This window comes from Rhamphochromis sp. 'chilingali' (genome assembly GCF_963969265.1).
Source record: "Rhamphochromis sp. 'chilingali' genome assembly, chromosome: 11".
Taxonomy (NCBI): domain Eukaryota; kingdom Metazoa; phylum Chordata; class Actinopteri; order Cichliformes; family Cichlidae; genus Rhamphochromis; species Rhamphochromis sp. 'chilingali'.
In genome coordinates this window covers 11,072,856-11,087,994 of record NC_137938.1, presented here as the reverse complement: position 1 = coordinate 11,087,994, position 15,139 = coordinate 11,072,856, and the positions used below count along the sequence as shown (strand labels likewise).

At 38.1% G+C, this 15,139-nt stretch overlaps 2 protein-coding genes across 2 annotated transcripts; both read right to left on the bottom strand.

Annotated features, from left to right (window-relative positions):
• Positions 1–243: 243 nt before the first annotated feature.
• LOC308405522 (fucolectin-like) lies at positions 244–1,133 on the bottom strand (the record flags this gene model as incomplete). Its single annotated transcript, XM_080896194.1, has 3 exons — positions 244–424; positions 659–941; positions 1,046–1,133. The coding sequence occupies 3 exons, from the start codon at positions 1,131–1,133 to the stop codon at positions 244–246; spliced, it is 552 nt and encodes a 183-aa protein (XP_080752320.1).
• Positions 1,134–1,172: 39 nt separating this feature from the next.
• Positions 1,173–2,516, bottom strand: LOC308405521 (fucolectin-like; the record flags this gene model as incomplete). Its single annotated transcript, XM_080896193.1, has 2 exons — positions 1,173–1,962; positions 2,200–2,516. Coding segments are annotated over 2 exons (702 nt in total), but the record flags the coding sequence as incomplete, so codon positions are not given.
• Between the last annotated feature and the right edge of the window lie 12,623 nt (positions 2,517–15,139).

Below are 15,139 nucleotides of genomic sequence, written 5' to 3'. Positions count from 1 at the left end.
CTTCAAACGTGTGCTGCACCAATATTTATTTGGAGTTTAAACATGTGCATGGAAAAGAAACAGAAAGTGTAATATGTTTTGTAAAATATTACATGTGATACAACAGATAAAGGCAAAATTTATTTATGAAGTCATATATGAATGGAAGCATTCAGTAAAAACTGATTGATCTAACTAAATGACCCTTATTGTCACACACCTACTTTAAAACTTAAGGAATACTACAAGACTAAATTCTTTTGTTTAGACCCAGCTACACTCAGATTCATTGTAAGAATCGAGTTGTGTACCATCAACTTCCACCTCACAAAGTGTCAGGTATTCTGTTCTCCCAGGAATAACGATGTTTATGTAGCGACCTTCCATTCCATTGCATGCAAAGGTTTGTGATGCCCCAGCAGCGATGGATGAGATTACAGCACATCTGAAAACGAATGACAAGAAAAAAGATTAACAAGTAACATAAGATTAATCTAAAGTAAAAGTTTGTATAAATGTCAATTTCAGATAGTTAAGATGCTGCTCAAAATTGTATGGTGGATTTAACTCTAAAAAAGGAGGTAGAAGTAGAACTTTTTATAAACATAATTAATGATTGCCACATATATGACGGTTATGACAAAATTTGAATCAAGTATAAGATAAATAGCTCATTTACCTGGGATTCGCATTGCCATTGTCATTAAGTGAATTTCCAATTCGAATCTCAGCTCCATTGATCCTCTCAGGGCAACAGTCTTGTCTGTTGGTGATAGTCACAGTGTTGATTTTATATGTCTTCAAAAGGTCAAGTCTCCACCATGGATTCAAGTTGTTGTTTGTACAGGCACAGGATCCCTGGTTGTAGTTGCTGGCATGATTCCCATCAATGGCATTTTCGGGTTTGGCATTCCCATACGTTGAAGACTGACTCACTTGTCCAAGTCTGGCAACATTAGTCTCTGAAAAGTTGCAAATATTAGCATTAATATGATAAGAACAACTCCAAAAACCATTATGTGTTCATTAAACGTGGAACACACGAGAAGAATTGGACAAGATTTACCTGAAAGTGTACCATTAACTTCCACCTCACAAAGTGTCAGGTATTCTGTTCTCCCAGGAATAATGATGTTTATGTAGCGACCTTCCATTCCATTGCATGCAAAGGTTTGTGATGCCCCAGCAGCGATGGATGAGATTACAGCACATCTGAAAACAAATGACAAGGAAACAGATTAACAGGTAACATAAGATTAATCCAAAGTAAAAGTTTGTTTAAATGTCAATTTCATATAATCAAGGTGCTGCTCTTTATTGCCTGATGAACTTAACTCTAAAAAAAACAGAGATAGAAGTAGAAATCTATTACAATTATAATTAATGATTGCCACATATATGACGGTTATGACAAAATTTGAATCACGTATAAGATGAATAGCTCATTTACCTGGGATTCGCATTGCCATTGTCATTAAGTGAATTTCCAATGCGGATCTCAGCTCCATTGATCCTCTCAGGGCAACAGTCTTGTCTGTTGGTGATAGTCACAGTGTTGATTTTATATGTTTTCAAAAGGTCAAGTCTCCACCATGGATTCAAGTTGTTGTTTGTACAGGCACAGGATCCCTGGTTGTAGTTGCTGGCACGATTCCCATCAATGGCATTTTCGGGTTTGGCATTCCCATACGTTGAAGACTGAGCCACTTGTCCAAGTCTGGCAACACTAGTCTCTGAAAAGTTGCAAATATTAGCATTAATATGATAAGAAGTACTCCAAAAACCATTATGTGTTCATTTAACCCAGAACACACGAGAAGAATTGGACAAGATTTACCTGAAAGTGTACCATCAACTTCCACCTCACAAAGTGTCAGGTATTCTGTTCTCCCAGGAATAACGATGTTTATGTAGCGACCTTCCATTCCATTGCATGCAAAGGTTTGTGATGCCCCAGCAGCGATAGATGAGATTACAGCACACCTGAAAACAAATGACAAGGAAACAGATTAACAAGTAACATAAGATTAATCTAAAGTAAAAGTTTGTATAAATGTCAATTTCAGATAATCAAGGTGCTGCTCTTTATTGCCTAATTAACTTAACTCTAGAAAAACAGAAGTAGAAGTAGAAATCTATTACAATTTTAATTAATGATTGCCACATATATGACGGTTATGACAAAATTTGAATCAAGTATAAGATGAATAGCTCATTTACCTGGGATTCGCATTGCCATTGTCATTAAGTGAATTTCCAATGCGGATCTCAGCTCCATTGATCCTCTCAGGGCAACAGTCTTGTCTGTTGGTGATAGTCACAGTGTTGATTTTATATGTTTTCAAAAGGTCAAGTCTCCACCATGGATTCAAGTTGTTGTTTGTACAGGCACAGGATCCCTGGTTGTAGTTGCTGGCACGATTCCCATCAATGGCATTTTCGGGTTTGGCATTCCCATACGTTGAAGACTGAGCCACTTGTCCAAGTCTGGCAACATTTTCACCTTGATATTTAAAAGATAGAAAGATGCACAGAATTACCAAATGTAATTAACAGTGGTGTAAGTCATTTCACCAAAATATCTACAGTCAGCTTCTTTAATTGAATTTTTCTTATAATCTTTTTGAAAACACTTTTTCACTGATCTAATTAAAATATATAATTAAATATGAATTCTTCAAATCAGTTATTTACTTTTACTATCTTTTCGTTTGTTAAATTAACCAAGTCCTAGAATTGTAATGAATTCACGTTTACTTATTATATTTCTTAGATACATTTTTTAATCTCACCCAAATTTCCACTCAGCTTTCCTAGAATAGACAACAAGACAAATATTCCAGCCGTAGTCAACATCCTATAGAGAAAAGAAAACATTATTTCAGGTAAAGTTTATCATATTTAATCTGGAGTAGAGGATTTGACAGATGTACAATATTTTTTTAATGGTTTGCAATTTGAAATTTCTTTTAGAGTAATTTTTTAAATACAATTGTCAATTTTTAAATTATAACAGTAATTAAGCCTTGATAAGGTAGAATATTTCCAAAAATATATTAGTTTGACAATTGAAGGTTATTAATGATATTACTGTCACGTTTAAGTTAAGTACTTTTTTTGTTTTTTTTCCCTTTGGTTTTTTTTTCTTTTTTCTTTTTTTTCTTTTTTTTTGTTTCTGGTAATATATATCTATATATATCTATATAGATATATTTTACAAAATACATGGAAAAACTCATATCATCCTATTCTACCAAGGAATTACCTTTAGTTGTAGGTAGGAGTCTCATAGTAGGTTCAATCTGCATTTTCACAAACTGAGCCATTATTATATATGTTTACACAGTGATCATGTGACTGACAGTTGTTTAAAGAATGAAAATTTATGTTCAAATAATAAATGTTATTCCTGTAACTTTGCTTAATTTCATATACACCCTTGTCAAATACCAGGTGACTCCCTTTTTCATAACAGTGCTGTGCATACAACAGAACTTTTTGTCACGGACCCAACCAGACAACCTCACTTACTGTATTTCTCTATTCTGAAAACATCATGGGATGTCATGTAATAATTCAGAATTTCCTAGTTGTTGCCATAACTATTTGCCTATAAACTAGTTTAAAAGATATTGATTAAATGTTTTGAACACTTACACAATTTTTGGAGAAGATTTAAGGGAAAAAATTCCCAACAAGAATAAAATTTGTGCAAAACTGATTTTTGTCTCGGTTTTTAATTTTCTTGTTCTTTACCAGTACTACATTAAATATATATATAATATAAAATACATGAAAAACTGGAAACATATTCTACCAAGGACTTACCTTAAAGCATAGGTATGTGTCTCAAAGTAGGTTCGATCTGCATTTTCATATACTCACCCATTGTTATATATGCTTACTGTGATCATGACTATGAGTTGTTTAAAGAATGAAAAATCATGTTCAAATAATAAATGTTGTTCTTGTAACTTTGCTTAGTTTCATACAAATCCATGTCAAATACCAGGTGTCTGCCTCCCTTGAAGGTGACTGTCACTCCACATACATGTTGTTCATTAACGTAACTACAGATTTGCATTATTTCTTTGTCCACAATCTTATTTTCCCATTACATGACATATTTTCTGTCTGCCTTTATGCATTAATTTCTTGTGCAGCTCCTTTGGCTTTTAGCTACAAACTACATCCTAACTGCAAAAGAAACAGACATAGTTCAGGTCTGCCATTGCAAATATGCTATTTATCGTGATGCTATTAGCTGGCAGCCTGATTGTACTATTGTACCATTCTGTCAGGCTGCCATATCTGATGACATGCCTTGTATTAGCATGGTGTCTGTGCAGATGTTTGCAAAGAGCTGGAGTTCTCCTAGAGGTACAGTGGGGCAAAAAAGTATTTAGTCAGCCACCGATTGTGCAAGTTCCCCCACCTAAAATGATGACAGAGGTCAGTAATTTGCACCAGAGGTACACTTCAACTGTGAGAGACAGAATGTGAAAAAAAAATCCATGAATCCACATGGTAGGATTTGTAAAGAATTTATTCGTAAATCAGGGTGGAAAATAAGTATTTGGTCAATAACAAAAATACAACTCAATACTTTGTAACATAACCTTTGTTGGCAATAACAGAGGTCAAACGTTTACTATAGGTCTTTACCAGGTTTGCACACACAGTAGCTGGTATTTTGGCCCATTCCTCCATGCAGATCTTCTCGAGAGCAGTGATGTTTTGGGGCTGTCGCCGAGCAACACGGACTTTCAACTCCCGCCACAGATTTTCTATGGGGTTGAGGTCTGGAGACTGGCTAGGCCACTCCAGGACTTTCAAATGCTTCTTACGGAGCCACTCCTTTGTTGCCCGGGCAGTGTGTTTTGGATCATTGTCATGTTGGAAGACCCAGCCTCCTTTCATCTTCAAAGTTCTCACTGATGGAAGGAGGTTTTGGCTCAAAATCTTACGATACATGGCCCCATTCATTCTGTCCTTAACACGGATCAGTCGTCCTGTCCCCTTGGCAGAAAAACAGCCCCATAGCATGATGTTTCCACCCCCATGCTTCACAGTAGGTATGGTGTTCTTGGGATGCAACTCAGTATTCTTCTTCCTCCAAACACGACGAGTTGAGTTTATACCAAAAAGTTCTACTTTGGTTTCATCTGACCACATGACATTCTCCCAATCCTCTGCTGTATCATCCATGTGCTCTCTGGCAAACTTCAGACGGGCCTGGACATGCACTGGCTTCAGCAGCGGAACACGTCTGGCACTGCGGGATTTGATTCCCTGCCGTTGTAGTGTGTTACTGATGGTGACCTTTGTTACTTTGGTCCCAGCTCTCTGCAGGTCATTCACCAGGTCCCCCCGTGTGGTTCTGGGATCTTTGCTCACCGTTCTCATGATCATTTTGACCCCACGGGATGAGATCTTGCGTGGAGCCCCAGATCGAGGGAGATTATCAGTGGTCTTGTATGTCTTCCATTTTCTGATGATTGCTCCCACAGTTGATTTTTTCACACCAAGCTGCTTGCCTATTGTAGATTCCCTCTTCCCAGTCTGGTGCAGGTCTACAATACTTTTCCTGGTGTCCTTCGAAAACTCTTTGGTCTTGGCCATGGCGGAGTTTGGAGTCTGACTGTTTGAGGCTGTGGACAGGTGTCTTTTATACAGATGATGAGTTCAAACAGGTGCCATTCATACAGGTAACGAGTGGGGGACAGAAAAGCTTCTTACAGAAGACGTTACAGGTCTGTGAGAGCCAGAGATTTTCCTTGTTTGAGGTGACCAAATACTTATTTTCCACCCTGATTTACGAATAAATTCTTTACAAATCCTACCATGTGGATTCATGGATTTTTTTTTCACATTCTGTCTCTCACAGTTGAAGTGTACCTTTGGTGCAAATTACTGACCTCTGTCATCATTTTAAGTGGGGGAACTTGCACAATCGGTGGCTGACTAAATACTTTTTTGCCCCACTGTATAATGCTGTTGTGTCTGTCCTCGATGCAGTTTCCATTTTACCATAATGCACTTGTCCTTTTGTGCAATAAAAATTCAAATACTGTACATATTCCTGCTGTAGACAACACCTCTATTTTCGTCCTCGATGACATGAACTGAAATCAGCTGGTTATAGTGTAAGTGCAAATGGAACCGATAAACAGAATCATTAGGCAAACAGACTAACAAATCAAAGGAACTATACAGCTCCATCCCTTATAGACTCCAATTTGTTCATATAAATGGGAGGTCCTCTTTTCTTTATCGATACATGAAGCCAGATAACACACACTGTAGGAAAGTCTTTTAATTTCATGCTTCTAAATCCAAATAAATTCACTAGAAATATATTGTCTAACCAGGTGTTTAATCTGGATGGCAAGCATCTGGTGCCTAACCAGACAGACCATGGCTTTCACTCTTTGGCTCTGTCAAATTGGGCAGATTGACATTGATATAAGTTATACAGTGTGATTTTTTTCCCCTATTACCTCAACCTGATACTGCTGGAGACTTCTTCTTGTCAGAAGGGAATTTTTCCTTCCCACCAAGTACTTACTCAAAAGAAGGTTCCTTTGATTTGGGTTTTTTTCTCTGTAATATTGAAGGAGCTATACCTTGCGATAGTGCTTTAAAGTGCCTTAAGGTAATTGCTGTTGTAATTTGGCACTATCTAAATTGAATTGAACTAAATTGAATTGAATTAAAAAGTGACAACATGTGCATTGGACAGGCAATAACAAGGCAACTCCCAAAATGGAACGGTTTACCAGGTGGTGGCTACAGATCATTGCTCCTTCTACCTCCTGACTGATTTTTCTTCCACCCTCTGAGGTTCCAGAGATACTCCAGCTCCTGCAGCATGGCACATCCATGTGTGCCATTATTTGTTGTGTTTCCCAAACAAGTCATGCTAGATGACATTTTAAACAACATAAAGTATACATACAGTACAGTGTCTCTGCCAATTCTGTGTTTGAGTAGCACAGTGTTAGGCTGTGAACAGGTCCCATTAACTGATGGCAGGCCTTCATGCCACCCTCACAGAGTCTGTCTCTCACCTGTTGTTCAGAAATATGTGCAGAAGTAGCCTGATGGAGGTCATGTTATAAGGTTTGGGAAGTGCTCCTCCTGTTCCTTCTTATACAAAGGAGTAGTTATCTACTCCTGCTGCTCGGTTGATCCTTTTCTATAGTCTAGCTTCCCTCATGTAACAGCTACTTTTCTGGTTTCCTTGACAATATAAACATTGTGTTGGGAGCTGATGGCACAATTGAAAGAGATGGACTACCTAGAGTAAGTAAACAGAATGGGCTGCAGGTACTATCTAATGCAACCAGCTGTGACAAGGCTCTTGGCCTCAAAGGCAGCTCTGGAACTGAATTGGAGACTCGGCTTCGGACCCTTGAAAAACCTGAAGCTAACCAGGCCCCCACTAAGCTAACCCGAAAGTAGCGTTAGCTCTCCCCTGGCAAATTGTCCCCAACGGCCAGGAAAGCAATATGGCTAGGTGACGGTAAGGAGGAAGCATAGTCTTATCTGTCTGAGACATTTTCCCCACGTGGTGACACACCTGCTGGGGATCAAACTCTGGTAATCGGTGATTCTGTTTTCAGACATGTAAAGCCAGAGACACCCTAACCCTAACCATGGTCAATTGTCTCCAAGGGTCAAAGCAGGTGACATTGAGGGAAATTGAAAACTGCTGGCTAAGGATAAAGGTAAATTCAGTAAAATTATAATTCAGTTTGGCAGTAGTGACACCTGGCTACGTCAATCGAAGATCACTAAAACTGAAATTGAATTGGTGTGTAACTTTGCCAAAACAATGATAGACTCTGTAGTTTTCTCTGATCCTCTTCCCAATCGGACCAGGAGTGCCATGTTTAGCCACATGGTCTCTTGAGATTACTGGCTATTTGATTGGTGTCCAGAAAACAATGTGGGCTTTATAGATAATTGGGAAACTTTCTGGCGGAAACCCAGTCTTGTTAGGAGAGATGGCATCCATAACTCTTTGGATGGAGCAGCTCTCATTTCTAGAAATCTGGCCAAATTTATTAAACCCCTTAAAACGTGACTATCCAGAGTTGAGGCCAGGAAGCAAAGTTGCAGTCTTACAAGCCTCTCTGCAGTTTCTCCCCTCCTGTTATCACCCCCAGAGCCCCCATGCCCTTAGAGACCGTGTCTGCTCCTAAACAGACAAGCAACAAACTAAAAATTGGCAAAAAACATGAAAAATCACAAAGAAAGAACAATACAGTATCCACATCTGCACCAGGAAGAACTGTTATTATTAAACATTACTCGATTACATCAATTTACTCTGCCTTACAGAAACCTCGTTTCTGGCTTGGTCTGCAGGGTAGGTGGACGGACACACCTGAGCAGCATCCACAATCACGCCTCAACAGCTTAAAAGTCTGTACTGGGTCCTGAGCTATATTCTTGTTGGTGTGTGTTCGGTTGGCGGCTGAAAAGCTGCAGCAGCGTGTAAACAAGCAACCATAATAAAGCGTTGAGATGTGGTTGGGTCTGTCATTGATTGTTTACAGTATCATCAACGTCTACCTCACAAAGTGTGAGATGTTTTTTTCTTCCTGGAATCACAATGTTTACGTACCATCCTTCCATCCCATTACACATAAACGTTTGGGAGGCCTTATATCTTTAAACTATGATCACCCCAACCGGTCGCAGCAGATGGCCGCCCCTCCCTGAGCCTGGTTCTGCCGGAGGTTTCTTCCTGTTAAAAGGGAGTTTTTCCTTCCCACTGTCGCCAAAGTGCTTGCTCATAGGGGGTCATATGATTGTTGGGTTTGTCTCTGTATTTATGAAGCGCCTTGAGGTGACTTTTGTTGTGATTTGGCGCTATATAAATAAAATTGAATTGAATTGAATTGAAAATTGAATCGTCTGTAGTAAACCCAACTTTTTTTCCATCCTTCCATCAGCTTTCAGAAGGGATGCAGGGGGACTGGAGCCTATCCCAGCAATTATAGAGGGTGAGAGTGTACACCCTGGGCAAGGCACTCGCAGATACATAGAATAAAAAAATGCAGAATAATTAGGGATCATTCTGCAATATGAAAACACATCTAGAAGTCCAGGAGTGAAAATAGATCCAGTCTGTATAAGAAAATCTATTATTTTGGTGGTGGCGATCGTGGCTCAAGAGTTGGGCGTTCGTCTTGTAATCGGAAGATTGCCGGTTCGAGCCCCGGCTCCGACAGTCTCGGTCGTTGTGTCTTTGGGCAAGACACTTCACCCGTTGCCTACTGGTGGTGGTCAGAGGGCCTAGTGGTGCCAGTGTCCGGCAGCCTCGCCTCTGTCAGTGCACCCCAGGGTGGCTGTGGCTACACTGTAGCTTGCCATCACGAGTGTGTGAATGGGTGGATGATTGTGTACAGGGAGTGCAGAATTATTAGGCAAGTTGTATTTTTGAGGAATAATTTTATTATTGAACAACAACCATGTTCTCAATGAACCCAAAAAACTCATTAATATCAAAGCTGAATGTTTTTGGAAGTAGTTGTTAGTTTGTTTTTAGTTTTAGCTATTTTAGGGGGATATCTGTGTGTGCAGGTGACTATTACTGTGCATAATTATTAGGCAACTTAACAAAAGACAAATATATACCCATTTCAATCATTTATTTTTACCAGTGAAACCAATATAACATCTCCACATTCACAAATATACATTTCTGACATTCAAAAACAAAACAAAAACAAATCAGCGACCAATATAGCCGCCTTTCTTTGCAAGGACACTCAAAAGCCTGCCATCCATGGATTCTGTCAGTGTTTTGATCTGTTCACCATCAACATTGCGTGCAGCAGCAACCACAGCCTCCCAGACACTGTTCAGAGAGGTGTACTGTTTTCCCTCCTTGTAAATCTCACATTTGATGATGGACCACAGGTTCTCAATGGGGTTCAGATCAGGTGAACAAGGTGGCCATGTCATTAGTTTTTCTTCTTTTATACCCTTTCTTGCCAGCCACGCTGTGGAGTACTTGGACGCGTGTGATGGAGCATTGTCCTGCATGAAAATCATGTTTTTCTTGAAGGATGCAGACTTCTTCCTGTACCACTGCTTGAAGAAGGTGTCTTCCAGAAACTGGCAGTAGGACTGGGAGTTGAGCTTGACTCCATCCTCAACCCGAAAAGGCCCCACAAGCTCATCTTTGATGATACCAGCCCAAACCAGTACTCCACCTCCACCTTGCTGGCGTCTGAGTCGGACTGGAGCTCTCTGCCCTTTACCAATCCAGCCACAGGCCCATCCATCTGGCCCATCAAGACTCACTCTCATTTCATCAGTCCATAAAACCTTAGAAAAACCAGTCTTGAGATATTTCTTGCCCCAGTCTTGATGTTTCAGCTTGTGTGTCTTGTTCAGTGGTGGTCGTCTTTCAGCCTTTCTTACCTTGGCCATGTCTCTGAGTATTGCACACCTTGTGCTTTTGGGCACTCCAGTGATGTTGCAGCTCTGAAATATGGCTAAAATGGTGGCAAGTGGCATCTTGGCAGCTGCACGCTTGACTTTTCTCAGTTCATGGGCAGTTATTTTGCACCTTGGTTTTTCCACACGCTTCTTGCGACCCTGTTGACTATTTTGAATGAAACGCTTGATTGGTCGATGATCACGCTTCAGAAGCTTTGCAATTTTGAGACTGCTGCATCCCTCTGCAAGATATCTCACTATTTTTGACTTTTCTGAGCCTGTCAAGTCCTTCTTTTGACCCATTTTGCCAAAGGAAAGGACGTTGCCTAATAATTATGCACACCTGATATAGGGTGTTGATGTCATTAGACCACACCCCTTCTCATTACAGAGATGCACATCACCTAATATGCTTAATTGGTAGTAGGCTTTCGAGCCTATACAGCTTGGAGTAAGACAACATGCATGAAGAGGTTGATGTGGACAAAATACTCATTTGCCTAATAATTCTGCACTCCCTGTATAGTGTAAAGCACTTTGGGGTCCTTAGGACCAAGCAAAGAGCTATACAAATACAGACCATTTACCATTTATTTTCCTATGCTGAGGTTTGTTGAGAAACGTTTGATGACCATCCTGCTGAAATAATAATTGTTTGGGATTTTTTTGTAAGTTTGCTTACTGTTATACACAGTCTTGTCAAATGTCAATATATCCAATTGAAGGATATGTTAAGGAGAGGTATCTGTTTCATATTTACATTTTTATATAAACTGTTCATCAACGTCATCATCATCATCATCAAAAACAGCAGCAAGAATTCTACAATAATAATCCATGAACTGAGCAGACTAGTAACTGGACTTTAGGGATAAGAATATTGTCCCATTCCTATCTGATAAAGAATTCTAGCTGCTCAATAGTCCTGTGTCTTCTTTGCCATATCTTTTATTTCACGATGTGCCCAGGCAGTCTGCAGGCAGGCCGTTGCTGTTGTAATGCCATATGCAGTTTACCATTGTCTTGCTGAAAAATACCATAAGAGATATGCTTTACTGAAAAAGATATACTTTGGATAGGTACATTTGTTGCTCTAAAAACTTTATACACCTTACATCATAGATAGTGCCTTTCCAGATGTGTAAGCTGTCAGTTTAAGGCACTAATGTTCCACCATACCATCAGAGATGCTGACTTCGTAACGAATGCTGATAACAAGCTGGATGGTGCATCTCCTCTCTGAATGGACCCTCTCCTCTTTAGTCTGGATACCAAATCCATGTTTCCAAAAACAAAATTCAATTTGTTTGACCACAGAACAGTTTTACAATTTGCCTCAGTCCATTTTAAATAAGCTATGACCCAGAGAAGAGGAGGTTTCTCGACCATGTTCACATATGACTTCTTTGCATAACATGCTTTACCACATTTATAGATGGCACAGCCAACTGTGTTCATAGACAGTGATTTCAGGAATTGTTTCTTAGCCCACTGCATGCCATGTATTTAAAAAGGCATGACAGAATCATGCCTTAAATACATTTTCACCTTAGCGCCTGAAACTCATGGGCATCCAGTATTGATGTCCTTGTGCACAGAGATTTCTCCAGATTCTCTGAATCTTTTAATAATATTATGTACTCCAGATAATGAGATATTCAAAGACTTCTCAATTTTGAGGAGCATTATTCTGAAATTTGTAGAATTTTTTTTTAGACTTTTCACTGCTGCAATATTCAAAATAAGGTAATATTTTTAATGAAATAGTAAAGTTTCAGTTTAAACATTTGATATGTTTCTATGTTCTATAGTAAATAGAAAGGGTTTTATGAGATTATTTTATTTATTTACATTTTACAGCGTCTCCCAGTGTTTTTGAAAGATGGATTTGCTTTCACAGTTGAAGATGGTATGTAAAATTGCTGACAATTGTTTGGTTTGGTTGTAAATATTATTACACATGATTTATTTTTCATCATAATAAAAACAAACAAACAAAAAATTTGATTCTGACTCTATTTGATAGATTGTGAAAAAGGTTAGACGAATCTTCAATTGAATGACAGGAACATGGTGCTTCCTTTGGAGTTTATGCCATGACACTTCAGACCAATTTCATTACAGATATGTTACACACAGTATAGTCGATTGATCAAGACACCAAATTTTTCAATGTACAATGTTAATGTAGTGAAGAGGCATATTCTCAAAAAAAAGAAGAAAAAAAAGTACCAAGAAGAAAACTAAATATCTGAAATTAAAGCATAAGTCTCCCTATTTGGAGAGTTGTATAACTAAGTGTCATGTTGACTGAGCGTCCCACAAGAAATATCTGAAATTATTATTTGTTTAAGAAGTTTTTGTTTTGTTTGTTTTTTTTTACTGTTATTGTTGTAGTAGGTATGAAAGTACAAAATGCAAAATAATTAATTTGATTAGATGACTCCACAAGGACAATTAACAGAACTGTATCACGAGTGTGCAGATGAGAATTCCAGCAAAGCAGACTCAGTTTTCAAAAAGAAACAATTTGCATAAAAATAGCTTCATATATTTGTTAAACCTGAGAAGATACCATATATTCGATAGAAGCAAGCAAGAAAGGAAGAAAGATGACGAGGAATGTTCAGAGGGAATATCAATGAAAGAACCAACTCTCCAGGGAAGCACTCTGCTCAATTGCTTGCTCTCAGGTCCTCCCTAATGACATCTCTAGCTCCAGATTGCCTCCCCCGCTCAAGTACTTGTTTCACTCTATTGTCCCAGAGAGATGTTCCTATCATGGGGTGTTGAACATGTGGAGGTGGAGTGATGTAGTCAGACAATCAAATGATAGGATTTTCTCTTCCAATCATTTTGTCTTTTTTCTCTCCCTGGCTTTGAATGCGCCAAAGAGAAGACAAAGCATTGCTAGCTGAAACTGCCCTTATGCCCTTTGACTTTGGGTCCAAAAAGATCACTTATACTTTCAAATGATCTGTTTTTATGGTCTTTCTCCTTTCCAAATATAAGATATATATTATTTCATTTCACACAGGATTTCAAAACTGAAATCAAATTTAAGAAGAAGAGGAGGAAAAAAATTATTGCAAACATTATTTTGTTTTAGAATTGTCTGGTCCTTTTTAATAGCAGTTCTTTAGGACAGAATTAGAGTTTAAATTTTGACACGTCATTAGTGTTTACACTTCAAGTTTAAAATATGAAAAATGATGATTTGACAAACAGTCTATAATGAGCCTAAAAAGACAGGAATCCTAGAGGCAGTGACCGTTGTTTGCTTTCTGTAGAAGTACCACCCACATTTAGATAAGGTTAAGTGGGATTAAAAGACTGTGTCACCAATGACTGACATGTGATAAGTAACAAAGGGACGGCATAGTTTCAGTAGAATGCACAAATCTCTTTGTCATTTGTGTTGAAGAGCAGACATCAGTGGGTGTGCCCTACACTCTTACTGTGCATCCAAGTAGTCGCCATAGGCTTTACCACTGCAGCCACAATGTTTACTTTAAGGGACAGAGTCATATACATAACACTTTTTATGGTTTCACCAACATTTTGGCTTGGTTTGCAATTGTTTGTGGACATATCCATATGCTCTAATTATTTCTTCTTATCCACCGGGACATTTGTTGTCATGCAAAAAATGACATAAATAGCATTGAAAAATATATTTTCATTTTTTTAAAGCTATTTAAGATGCTAACACAACGCAATATCTTATTACAGTATAAAACCACATTATATATTGTCATAAAATAAGGCAATATATAATGAATCAGTATTGCATAGTACAAAAATATGTGCACAAGTTTTCTCAGTATCCCTATTTTAAGTAAATATAGTGTTTACTTTGCGTTAAATATTTATTTGTGGTCTTCAATAGAATGCTCAACAAATATATTTTTGAATGTTACATGTGAGAATATTCTTTTTTAACTGTTTGTTGATGTTATTTCTTTTTTCTACTTGGAAGGTAGGGTAGCTTTAATAATAAGAATATAGGCCAGGCATATAAATAGACATCGCTTCCGCCTGAGCCTGTTCAGGCATTATTTGTAATATAGATATAACTCTTTCATTAATTGTTTTGCAAAGTCTGTGTAATATGTAATTAACTGCTTAAAACATTAAAAGTCCAGCTAAGTAGATTCTTTGTTAATCCAATAAGCATCGCATATTTCTGTGTAATTCGAGTAGATTTCTGGTGTGCATTATTTACCAATAATTAACAGAAAAAATACCTTCCTTTTCTAATGTCACTTTATACACTGGAGCAGCAGTTTCACCCTAAAGGTAAAAAAAAAAGATGCAAAAATGAAAATGAAACAAATTTGTTAACTTTTTTAAATTCAACACATTTATAGTAAGTCATATCAACTTTTGCTTATTAGCTACCAAGATCCTGTAAAATGCACACTGTTTAAAAACAGTTTTGTCTTAAGTTTTATCTTGTAATCATTAAAAAACATGATCATACCCAAGGCTTTGTACACCCTTTTTCTAAATAGTGTTGTGCAAACTACAGTTGACTTTTTGTCATGGTCCAGTACATTCCTAAATGATCGCTGAGCTTATTATATTTACTCTCTTCTAAAAAAATGTGAAGACTCTGTCTGTGCTTTCATAAAGATGTTAAGGTGTGTCTTTATGAAAGCACCATTGTAAATTGCAGTCTAGCAGCCAAGAGATAATATGT